The sequence below is a fragment of the Chinchilla lanigera genome, unplaced genomic scaffold (genome assembly GCF_000276665.1).
Source record: "Chinchilla lanigera isolate Chin_1 unplaced genomic scaffold, ChiLan1.0 scaffold00122, whole genome shotgun sequence".
NCBI classification, from domain to species: Eukaryota; Metazoa; Chordata; class Mammalia; order Rodentia; family Chinchillidae; genus Chinchilla; species Chinchilla lanigera.
Genome location: NW_004955523.1, coordinates 61,337 through 73,320, shown reverse-complemented (window position 1 = coordinate 73,320; position 11,984 = coordinate 61,337). Strand labels below are relative to the sequence as shown.

At 46.6% G+C, this 11,984-nt stretch overlaps 1 protein-coding gene across 1 annotated transcript in view; it reads left to right on the top strand.

Annotated features, from left to right (window-relative positions):
* Positions 1–7,217: 7,217 nt before the first annotated feature.
* The window catches only part of Batf (basic leucine zipper transcription factor, ATF-like), a 23,739-nt gene continuing 18,972 nt past the window's right edge, over positions 7,218–11,984 (top strand). The window contains exons 1-2 of the mRNA XM_005409366.2: positions 7,218–7,635; positions 10,087–10,191. Of these exons, the coding sequence (XP_005409423.1) occupies positions 7,573–7,635; positions 10,087–10,191 (168 nt within the window). The 5' untranslated portion in view covers positions 7,218–7,572. The remainder of the gene's footprint in view (positions 7,636–10,086; positions 10,192–11,984) is intronic.

Sequence of the window (11,984 nt, the reverse complement as noted above, 5' to 3'; positions counted from 1 at the left end):
TCTGGCCCGGCCTGGAAACAATGGGCTGCAGCGCATGGGAAAGGCCTCATCTTCCTCCCTCAGCCAGGCCCCACCTCGGTGTGGGGCCCTGGGGAAGCTGGGGACATTTGCATACCCTCTCTGGAGACTCTGCTTTCTTCTTCCTGGGTTTCATCTTTAATAATTAGAGAAAATGCTGCTCGGGAATGTGAGGCCAGTGCTCTGGGGAGAATAAAGCTACCCGGCCAAGGTCAAGGCCCATTCCGTAGCTGGGCAGCCTGGGGCCCCAGGAGCCTCAAACGGCACTGGTGAAAGCTGGTGGGGGGAAGGGGTATTGCCACATTTCCTGCCCCTCCCTGAACCCTCATCTGGCGTGCTTTGGTGAACTGAACTTGGGGATTAACTTCAAAGAGATGATAGCAGTTAATGAGAATGGATTTGGTGGCCCACTAACCCTAGAACTTTGGCATGTGGTGCTAATGAGGCAGAGGGGGCACCCACTCCCGCGTGACTCCAGCTAGGTTAGAAAAAAAATCAAGAAAAGAAAGAAAGGCCAGGTGGTGTCTGTTCCTCCCGGCTGGGACGCTTAACTCCGCCTGAGGCTACAAAGTGCCCCCTACTGGGCACTGAGCGTGATCCTTTCCATAGGTCTAATGGCTGCTTTAGGGCCACTGAGAGCTTTAAAAAGTGCCACGGTCAGACCCCACAGCAGACCACCGCACTGTAATACCTGCAGGTGGGCCCCAAACTGGTATCTCTGTCCTTTTCCCTGCTGTGGGCGTTTACACCTCCATCCGGGCAGGGACAGCTGCTCCTGCAGTGACTCACGTGCAGGTGAAGTACCAAGCTCTTCAGCCAGCCTGCCCCCGGGCAAGGCAGTCTCCTGCTCGGTTCCTTGCTTCCCGTCGCTGTAAGGATTGGGCCAGAGCAACCCTGCTCTTGAAAAGTGTCAGTTAGCTCTCAAGGCCTTGGTAATGGGCTGGTTCACCGCGCTTGGACTGAAGTCTCCGCTGCCCTAGCATTGAGAGCAGCAAAGGATGTGGGAGCTGAACTGGTTTGAATCAAGCTGGCTTGTTGCACTTAAAAACATTACTTTCAGTTACCTTGAGAAGTCCAGCTATGTGCAGTGTATCATGTTGATTTTAAAGAAGGCTGTCCAACAGGCCCAGTGCTATGACACCAGTTCCTAACACATGGAAATACAGGCTGACAGCAGTGTCCCTAAACCCTTGGAGTTTTCCACTTTGAGGACCGCCCCTTCTCCCACATCCTTGTGACCCAGCCACTAAAAAAATTATTTGCTTGACATAGCAGGGGCCAGGTCTGTTCTGACAAGTGCCCGTGCTGTATAAGTTGTCAAATGGGTGTTGCCCTGATTAAAAATCATTTCAGGCCAGACATAGTAGTGAGCCCCTATAATTCCGGCACCCTAGAGGCTGAGGCAGGAGGATTGTTTTGAGTTTGAGGCTATCCTGGGCTACAGAGTGAGTTCAAATCCAGCCTGAGCTGCGTAGTGAAACCCAAAAAAAGCCCGCCCACCAAATTATTTTAACCTTCCCTGCGAGCAGCTTTCCCGGGCACTCCACTTGTCATATTTAGCTACAGTCCTACAAGTCTTTTTTTCTTTTCTTCCATTTCAGCAAACATACTGTGTTTCCTATGTACCATCCAGAGGACTTTACAGACATTAACTCATTCAAACATTATAATAATAGCCTTATGAGTTTGGCAAGATTATATTCTTCCATTTTACAGATGTGGAAATTGGGGCATAGAGAGGGTAAATAAGTCACTGAGATCTCCCAGCAATTAGGTGAAGAAATGGGCCACTAGGTGCCTCTGGCTCAAGGTCTATTGCTCTCGGCCACAGGAAACATCACCATAAAACAGTGAGGCAGAGAATTTTTTTTTTCCTCTGTCCAAACTGAGATTCACAAAGTACACTCTAGCATAATTTCTTTCTGCCATTACCTGTCACAAATGGGGGAAACAGAGGCTTGGAGACAGAAGGAGCCTTTCCTCAGGTCAGAGAGCCAGTGGGGGGCAAAGCCAGGACCAGAATGCTCCCCTTGATCCACCTTGGTTTGACATCAGAATGCTTACAGCTGATATCCCCTTAGAAGTCAGTTTGGGAAACATGGCAGTTTTTAGAAACGTCCACAAATTCATCAGAATCCCTCCCTTCAATAGGTAGAGTTTCGATCGATCCCTTCAAGTGTGGGCCGGACATGGTGTCTTGCTAGTACTGACTAGAACAAAGCAGCAAATGTGGAAGCCAGCTGTTATGGCTGGGGGACGTTCAGGCAGCCCTATGGAGAAAGCTACTTGGGGAGGAAGTGGGACCTTTCTCCACCAGCCATTGAGCTCATCATCAGCGTAGTCTCCAGGGGAAGACAGCCCCAGCGAATAGCTTGACTAAAAGCTCATGAGAAACCGTGGGCTAGAGCCATCTGACCAAGCTGTTCCTTGATTCCTACCCTTCCAAACCTGTGTGAGATAATAGGAGCTTATGGTCTAAAGCTGCCAAGGGTTAGGGTGATTTGTTATGCAGAAATAAATAACTAACACAGGAAGCTCTGCCTTACTCTTAAAGTGCTGGAACTGTGCAGAACATTTGGAGGAATCTTTATCCCCAAGATAATCCAACTGTATTTCTTTAAAAATTGTAGGCAATTCCAGCATTTTAATTCATATGATTCTGCCATCTGCCAGAGAGTAGAGCAGAGACTCCCCTGCTGGTCACTCTGCTAGAGAGATCAGTTTTTTTTGTCTTTTTTGACACAAGACAGGGTCTGGCCATGCAGATCAGGCTGGCCTTGAGCTCACTTTGTAGCCCAGGCTGGTTTCAAACTTGCAGCCATCCTCCTGCCTCAGCCTCCCGAGTACTGGGATTACAGGTGTGCACCACCATGTCCAGCTGGAGAGATCTTCTGAAAATATATTTTTCCCTCTACAGTTTTCTGTAAAGTTTACGCCAAGTTTAGCTGTATCTAAGTGACACCAAAGTCGTTATATCACTGCAGTGACAAGAGTACCAAGCCTGATAAAATAATCCATTGACAGCGGATTTAGAGATATGACAGGCTTGAGGATTTTTCTAACCATAACCCGGTACACAGTGTATCTTGGCTATGGAGAACTGCTTATGTGTATCAGACTGTTTCAGTGTGAATCTTGACACTGCCACGTGCCAGGCGTGTAAGCTTGGACAAGTTATCAAACGCATGCGTCTCATTTATCTCATCTGTGAACTGAAGAATAAATATGATACAAGTTCTTGGGAAGACTAAACCAAGAGAGAGTAGAGCAGAGACTCTGGAGCTAAACTGTCTGGGCTTGAGTCCTGGCCCCACCCTCTTGACTTTGGGAAGTTCAGCTGCTTTGAGCTTAGTAGTCTACATCCATAAAATGGGGGAGGGGGGACGTATCTCTGTGACAGTTGTGGGGATTAAATGAGTCTATTCATGTACTTCCCCAGCACATGGTAAGTAGTACTTGGCAGGGATGCTGGTACAATTGTGCAGGTTGTTTACTGCTCCAGGGTTCCTATCTGAAAGGTCAAGAGGGGGCTTGCCAGGCTATGTGCTTTGGCAAGCAGTTGCCTACTTACAGTTGTCACTGTCCTTGTACCAGGACCCTGGGTGGATCTTATGCTGTCAACCTAAGAGGCTGAAGTATCCAGAAAACCCTACCTTATCACTATCCTTAGGCTTTGGGCTGATGTTAACTGGATGCTTCATGGAATTCTCCAAAATAGTTGCCATGGGATGCCTGTATCTTACACCTCGCTTTTATGATTCAAAATGTTAACAATTTAAAAGTTTACAGTCGGGGCTGGGGATTTAGCTCAGCGGCAAAAGCGCCTGCCTGGCAAGCACAAGGTCGTGAGTTCGGTTCCCGGTACCGGAGAAAAACCAAAAAAAAAAGTTTACAGTCATGCAGGAGGATGCTACAGTTGCTTAGGTATACATGCATATGTGGTTCAAATATCACAGAGGAATGATGGAAACTGCATTCTGGATAATGGGCTGCATGGGGTGAGAAGAAGATGGGTTTTAGCAGGAATATACAGGGACCTTCAGCCCCACTCAGAATTTCTTTCTTACACTTATAGTACTGGATGCCAAAATGTGCATTAATTTTTAATCTTAAATATGTAAGAATAATTTATTAGTACTACTGAGTGAGACCTATCTTTTTATGTAAGAGATCATTTTGTAGGTCTTGCCTCTTTAAGTCTCTGTTAAATATTAACTGAATATATTGATTAAACCTCACAGAATCAGCATTCATTCAACAAGTATTGACTGTTGAATGGTAGAATGTCCAAAGATCTAAGAAATTCATTTGCATGTGATAAAACTTATAAGAACCTGTTTGGATGTTTGACTATTTTCCCTTTCTTTGAGAAAGCAGAGCCTCATTCTTATTCATATTCATGATTTCTGCTACATAGTAGGTGACAAGTGTTAACTGAAGTGGAATAAAACACAAAGTTGCCATAATAGCTTTTAAAGCACTTTTGATATACTTAAAGTGAGAGACAATACAAGACGATGGTGGTCCCAAATGCCGTACATTATAAGCACAGTTGTATGGGAACTCATTGTGACATTTATCCACTTGATGACTCTTGTTAGGCACCTCCTGGGCATATGACTAAACAAGTGGGACAGTCTTTGGTTTGCACATAGCCTGCTTCTTACCACCTTCATCATCTCCTCACTGTCTAAGCCACCAGCATCTTTTCTTAGGTTATTACAATAATCCAATGCTAGAATCCTGACTGGTCTCCCCACCTCCACTTTTCTCCCCACAGTAAAAATCTCAGTTATGTTCAGAGAGATCCTGTGTGGACTTAAGTCGGAGCATGTTAATCCTTTGCCCTTATACTTCTCATTTGGGTAGAGAGCATGCTTGGCTATAATTTCTTAAATTTATCCCATCAAGAGGTATAGTATATTTCTATTAAGTCTGGGCCACCCTTGTAACTTTGGCCTGTGGAAGGTAGTACATAGAACATGGTGCTGAGAGTGTTCTCAGAAGCTCTGGGTGCTTCTGCTCTTACCCTTTTAATCCTGTACCTGCCATGTAAACAAACCAAGCCAGATTGGAGAACATGTGAAGGAGAACAAGCTCAGGAAAAGTCCTACCCCAGCCCACTCAGCTACCACTCAATCTACCAGCTGTCTGGGGAACCTAGCTGGGATCAGCCTAATCCACCCTTCTGGAACCTTATGGAACCTTCTGGATGACCCACAGACTCATGAGCTGAAAACATCGTTGTTTTAAGCCATTAAGATTTTTCTCGGTTTGCTGGTCAGTATAAGCTAGCTGATACACCACCTCCTTGAGAGAACAGGACACATTTTTTTTTTTTTTTTGCTGACTAACTGTGGTACTTAGAGCAGTGACAGCAAACCTTTCAGAGATGAGTGCCTAAACTACAACACAAAAACCCACTTATTTATCACAAATTTATGTCAAAATTGCCAACACTGCAATTAAACCAGAATACTGGTTTTAGCTGAGAAAAAGCAACTTATCCATTAACATCTTTTGTTGTAAAAGAAAAACACACACATATGCCCCAGGTTCACCACCACTAATTTAGAGCGTCGTCTGGCAAATGGTAGGTGCTCAGTGAAAATCTGGTGGAGTCATTGAGAAATTCGTAAGTAGAGTTAACATCCCAATGAAGGAACCAGGAAGAAAATAAGTAAATAGCTAGTAAAATGTAGTAAGTGCTATGGGGTAATGTGTAATAGTTGAGGTAGAAAATTAAGAGTGGATGTGGAAGGCAGACCCTCCACTAGCTCCCTATCTGTTTGAGAATGAATGCTAAAATCCCAATGGCCCCCAGGCTTACAGGACTCCTCTACCGTGCTTACTTTGCTCTCTGATCTCACAACACTGACCCCTCCTCCCACGCTGCTCTTCCATGTTCCCCCCCACCTCTGGCGCTTGGTGATGGCCCTGGCTGGATGTTCTTCCCTTGGCTAACCCGTATCACTCCCCTCACTTCAGGTGTCTGCTCAGACGTCACACTGTCATCAAGGCCTTCCGGACCACCTTACCCAAATAGCAACCCCTAGTCCCTGGCACTCCCTCACTGCTCATCAGACTTCACTTTTAGGCACAGCACCTGTCATGCTCTGATCTATTCCATATTAACTTCTTTGTTTGTTGCCTAACTCATGTGATAAATCATGAATTTCATGAGGGAAAGAAGTTTGCTTTGGTCAATTTACCCTTAGGAGGCTACTGTCCTAGGGCAGAAATTTAACAAAAGATACGAAAGTGTGTCAGGGGCCATGACATCCTGTCAGTCCTAAAATTAAGCCAAGGGAGCATTTGGCTTTGCACCATACTGGCAAGGCTTTTTAAAAAGCCAAAATGCTCAGGTGAGAGACATGGCTGGCTAACTGAAAAATTGCAAATGTGCTCATACCAGGCTAGCAGTTCACAACTGTCCTGCTAGCATCCCTACAGCTTGCTGAGAGCATTCTAATCCCTGTTAGTGTTCATTCCTCACAACAGCTGGGAGAGGCAGAGGCAGGCTTGATTATCTCCCACTCGCAGACGGAGGTAAAGGCGATCCCAGAGCTCTGGGGAGTTGCCTAAGATCAGAGACATACAAAGTGGTGGAGCCAGAATTCAAATCATAGTGGGTCTGATTCCAAGTCTGATGCCTCTGTCACTGTTTCCCACTCTGTCTCCTTCTGCGTTCTGACTTGGCGACCTTGACTCACAGATTCAGGGCCAGCCTTGGGCTCCTGAAGTGTTCTCTTGAGGAAGGCACCCTTTCTCTATGAAGTGTAAGCAGCCTGCCAAGAGGAACAGGAGATGAATAAACATCCAGTGTGTCAATTCTAGAGCATCTCTATGGCTTTTAGATGTCCCCAGCCCCTTGTGTTTGACAGTCAGGATAGTGCCCTGGGGCCCCTTTGTCCCCAAAACCTCCCAGTGCTGGCTGGTCTGTAAGGGAGGGGAAAGTCTAACCCAACTCAAGACTGGCAGGTGCTTTCAGTTGAAAACCAAAAAGAAATCCCAACCTGATTGCTTTATTTTGGTTTAAAAAGCAAGTCGTGTGACAGTGGAAACTCTTTCCCGGTTCTCCTCCCCTCTCTGCCATGTTGACAGCAGACTGACTAATTCTGGCTGGGGTTTTTCCCTGCCTGGCTGTTTTTCTCTTTTATCTTCATCACTGAAGAGAGCTGCTTTGGCTTTCAAACTGTTAAAAGGTTTTTGGGGTTTTGTGTATTTTTTTTTCTTTCACATAATTCAGTGGGTCTTTTCCCAGATATATTTTCTCTCAAACTACCTTCTAAGTTGTTGAAGTTTCCGCCCATGTGACTTCCAGCATGAATTACCAGAAACCACAAGAGAGAGTGCGCGCGCAAGCCCCAAAGCAAGCGAGATGTCCCTGTGGGGAGCAGTCCCTCTGTACCCCAGAGTGAGGAGGACGCAGGGGTCAGAGGTGGCCCCAGGGCGAGCAGGGGAGGCACCTGTGAAAGGTGCAAGGCTGGTGACCTGGGGCAGTTAGGAGAGGAGGCCAGCTGCTGACAAGAGCGCGCCGGAAGGACTTCAGCCATGCCTCATAACTCCGACAGCAGCGACTCCAGCTTCAGTCGCTCTCCTCCCCCTGGCAAGCAGGTAGGGTCTCCCTGTCCCTCTCTTCTACCTCTGATGCTCAGAGGGTGGGGGTGGGGAAGGAGTCAGGCGGTCTTGGTCCTGCCCCGGGAGCCATGGAGGGAGGAAGTGGCTGGTGGCAGAAGCACCCTGTTTGACCCCAGACACGGACAGCATTTGCAGTTCAGCTGTGTGCCGCCACAGAGACCCTCAGCCTCAGCTCCCCCAGTCTGCCAAAGCCTTTCTCCCTCTCCATCCCCCAAGTGCGCCCATTACCTCCACCGAGTTCCCACCACAAAGCTTTCTAGGAAGCAGAGAGGAGGTTGAATATCAAAGACCTCAGTGGAAAAGGTGTACTGTTCTCCAAGGCTGTAAAAAAGTGACGCAGGAGCTTTTCAGTGAGCTGCTGGCACCCGCGAGCCAAGCTCTAGATGTGTAGTTACCCAGGAAGAGCCCCACAGCGAGAGAAAAGAGAGGAAAGGGTTGAGTGTCAGGAGGAGGAGGAAGCCAGCATGCAGGCTTGGTGTGCCCAGGCGTTGTCTCTGTTGCTAGCACAGCTGGGAGTGGGGGCGATGCTGGAGTACAGCCGAAGCTCTTTCCCTGTGGCTTCTGGACAGGAGGAAATAAAAAGTGGCCCTGGGGACTTGGAGACGTCTGCCAGTGACCCTCCAAACGGTCTCAGTCTCCCTAAGGCTCAGGTTCCTAATCTACAGACTGGGAAATGGTGACTTCCAAGCCAAAGTTTTCGGCTGGAAGGTCTCCAAAAAATTGAGGTACCCTGTGGAATCATACCTTCTGAGCCTCTTTCTCTTTCTCTCTCTGAATTTGAACTTGCAGTCTTCCTGGATCAGCCTCCCAAGTAGCTGGGATTATAAGCAGGCACCCCTATACCTGGCTGGGACCTTCTTTCTCTTTACTACATTTCTGACCTTCCTCACTATAGGAAGTCCTCCTCCTTTGCATCCAAAATATATCCATAGATTAAACTCTTTTCCATCTCTGTGGTTTAAAACCTGAATTCTCTCCTTAGTACAGATATCAGGGGGCTTTCAAAATACTACAGGTAAAAGAAAAGTATATTAATATCTGATTCAATGTCTATCAAAATCATCTGACAGATGAACAGCAGGTTGGACAAAGTCCCACTGGAGACCTTGAGAGGCACAACTTTCCATTCCTCTGCCCAACCTGGTATGAGAGTGGCTCAGACTGCCTAAAAGTCTGAACTGTACTCTTCTTAAGAAGGAAATTACTCATGGCTTCCATGGTAACCTGGTCCCCTGTACCCCTTAAGAAAGAGCACTTCCTTCCCAGTTATACCAACACCCGCCTGCTACAATGACTTGGAAGTATGGGTCACTGGGAACCATGGGGCCTTGCCCAAAGGATATGTGCGCCTCTGGCCTGCAGAATGTTCCAGAAGTAATTCTTTCCGATGTCTATGCTAACCTACAGCATTTAGAGAAAGTTGCAACTAACATCTCCTGCTAAGCAGAGGACATGCCCACCTACAGGTGTAGTTAGAAGACACCCAAATGTGTCTCTATTCTCCCAAATCCCATCTACAACAAACCACAGCAGCTAACTCCCTTACAGTGTTCTCCTTGGCATATCATATGTACTGGGCATTGCGCTCAGAGCCGTGGAGAAGGTCATGCTATCAGACCGCAATGAAGGCAATGAAAGAAAAGAAAAAGCAGGCCTGAGGTGGTGCTCTCTGTCCAAAGACGCAGCAGGGGCAGGCCCTCCTCGGGTAAAGGTAATGAGGTCAGAGCGTGAGGGGGCCTTGGAAGAGCTTCATACTGTGCCCAGGAGATGCAGCACTTCCTGATTACTGTGCACTCGTGGCCAACTCTTACAGCCTCAGTCTCCTCCTATGTAAAATGGAAATAATGATACACATCTCACAGAACTGGAGAATCAGACAAGAGCACTCCTGAAAGCACTTGGACAGAAGCTGGTGTATAGCTGGTGCTTAACAAAGTTTTCAGAAAAAAAAAAGTAAAAGAGCAAAAATGAACAGCAAGGGTTTCTAGGCTTAAAAATGAGAAAGTGAGGGTAGAAGAGTTCTGAAGAAGAGGAGAGATGAGGAAATTCATTTCATTGCCTTTAACCATATTTGGGGAAAAAAAAAAAACCATTGAGACTTCAAGATCTCTTCTTTCTGTAGCTTTTGGTCAAAAAAGGCATAAAGACACCTGAGGATGCATAACAAGGTCTGGACATGAGTGCTCCTCCGGGTGCAGGGTTTTGGTAAATAAGGAGATTGAAACACACGTGAAGAGATGAGGACGCGGAAGGGTGAATGGACATATGGAAGGTGGATGAAGGGGTGGATGGATAGGTGGGTGGATGGTGTGTGGGTGAGTGGGCGGGTGGGTGGATGGGTAGATGGGTGGGTATAAATGCCACAACAGTCTGCTTGAGCTCAGAAGACAGGAGTAGACTTGCCTAATTCTCATCTCTGCTTCCCAGGACTCATCTGATGATGTGAGAAAAGTTCAGAGAAGAGAGAAAAATCGCATTGCTGCCCAGAAAAGCCGACAGAGACAGACACAGAAAGCTGACACCCTGCACTTGGTGAGTGCTCCAACTCTCTCCTGCTCCCCACATCCACCCACAGACCTCCAGAGCCCTGTGTGCAAATGTGTATGTGTGTGAGAGAGTGAGCAGAACCTGAGGGTGCAGGGCGAGGTGGGGAGATAAGGCCCTCCTATGAGTATGCTGGAGAAGTTCTGTGGCAGAGAATGGGCCAGGAGGCTGAGCAGAGAAGTCAGCCTTTCTACCCTGGAAGGACCCACGGGGTAAATGATCTGGCTGTTGGAATCCCAGAATCACCTGCTCTGAGAAGAGGCAGTCCGAGAGAGCTCCATCTGTCAGGAGCCACTGAGAGCAGAAGGATGACTGGCTTTGGGGGGCACTCAGAAGGTGTTAAATGCTTTGGGAAGCCTGTTACCCTTCAATACTAAGACCACACAGAATCTCAATCTTTTGGAGGGCAGCAGAGCAGAAACCGAAATGTACCCACATTTGAGAGAAAGAGGCCTCTGCGATGCTATACCTTAATCCTCTTTTCTAAGCATCATTAAAGTTCTGTGTTGAAATTTCTAGCATTTATGGTATCCCAAGGAATCTGTGAAACATGCAGTCTTAAGGGCACTAATCTGGAGCAGGTCATCATACTGGTTGAGTTGCCACTAGCTCCAAACATTTCTGGAGAGGCTTTGACTCCTGACTTGGGCAGGCAGCGGGCTTTAGGTGGCGCTGGCTTGAAGGTCAGTGTTTTCTAGGTCCCGGATGTGGGGCTCACAAAGCAGTGCCCCTCCTCTTTCGCTGCCTCGCCACCTTACTTCCCTTCACTTTTCCCACTAATTTGGTTCTTGTCCAACCTACTTGCCTCCCTGGTTCCTGCAGCTTTCATGCTGTCATCCCTTTCTCCAGCAACACTGCAGTTCTGTCCTTCCTCCTGGAACAACCCTTTCTCTCTGAGTTTAAGGGTTTCTTTCAGTGGCAAAAGGCAATTGGCACCAAAAATGAGTAAGTTTTGTTTACTTGGATGATCAGCATGGCAATCAGCTAGTTGGCATAGCTGTTTTAATTTTATTAAGAATAAGAAAGACGTAGGTTTGGGAGCTGGGAGAGCTGCTTCCTTTAGCATCTCAGGAAACTGAGAACAAGCTGCAGCTACTTCTCCTAATGATGTTTGTGTTTTATTTAAAATGGGCTTGGATGTCTTCCATTGCACAATAATATAATTTAGGGGGCTGGGGATTTAGCTCAGTGGCAAAGCGCCTGGCTGGCAAGTGCAAGGTCGTGAGTTTGATTCCTGGTAAAAGAAGAGACAAAAAAAAAAAACAAAAAAAAAAAACCGAAAAAAAAATAATGTAATTTAAGTTTATGAATATGTGTTAAGTAAATAAATAAAAAAGAACGAGTAGATAGCCAGAGTACCAACTGAGACCAACAAAGTGTTAAGTGGTTGGTCCCCCTGCTACCTACATGACCCCTGTGATTTCCTTGAAATGTATGTTCTTCCTCTTATTATTTTAAGCTTGGACATCTATGACCACTCACTTTCTCTATTTGATTCTGATTCTTATTTAATATTTTAGGAGAAGCAAACAAATGAAACAAACCTAAAAGGATAAATTTTTTTTGTGCAAGCAGGCTAGCAAACTGTTATAAACTTTATAAATTTGTAATACTAAAAAAAAAGAAGCTGGGCATGGTGGTGCATGCTTGTAATCCCAGCACTTGGGAGGCTGAAGCAGGAGGATAGCCACGAGTTTGAGGGCAGTCTGGGCTACAGAGTGAGTTTAAGGCCAGCCAGAACTGCATGTTGAGACCCTGTCTCAAAAAAAAAAAAAAAAAAA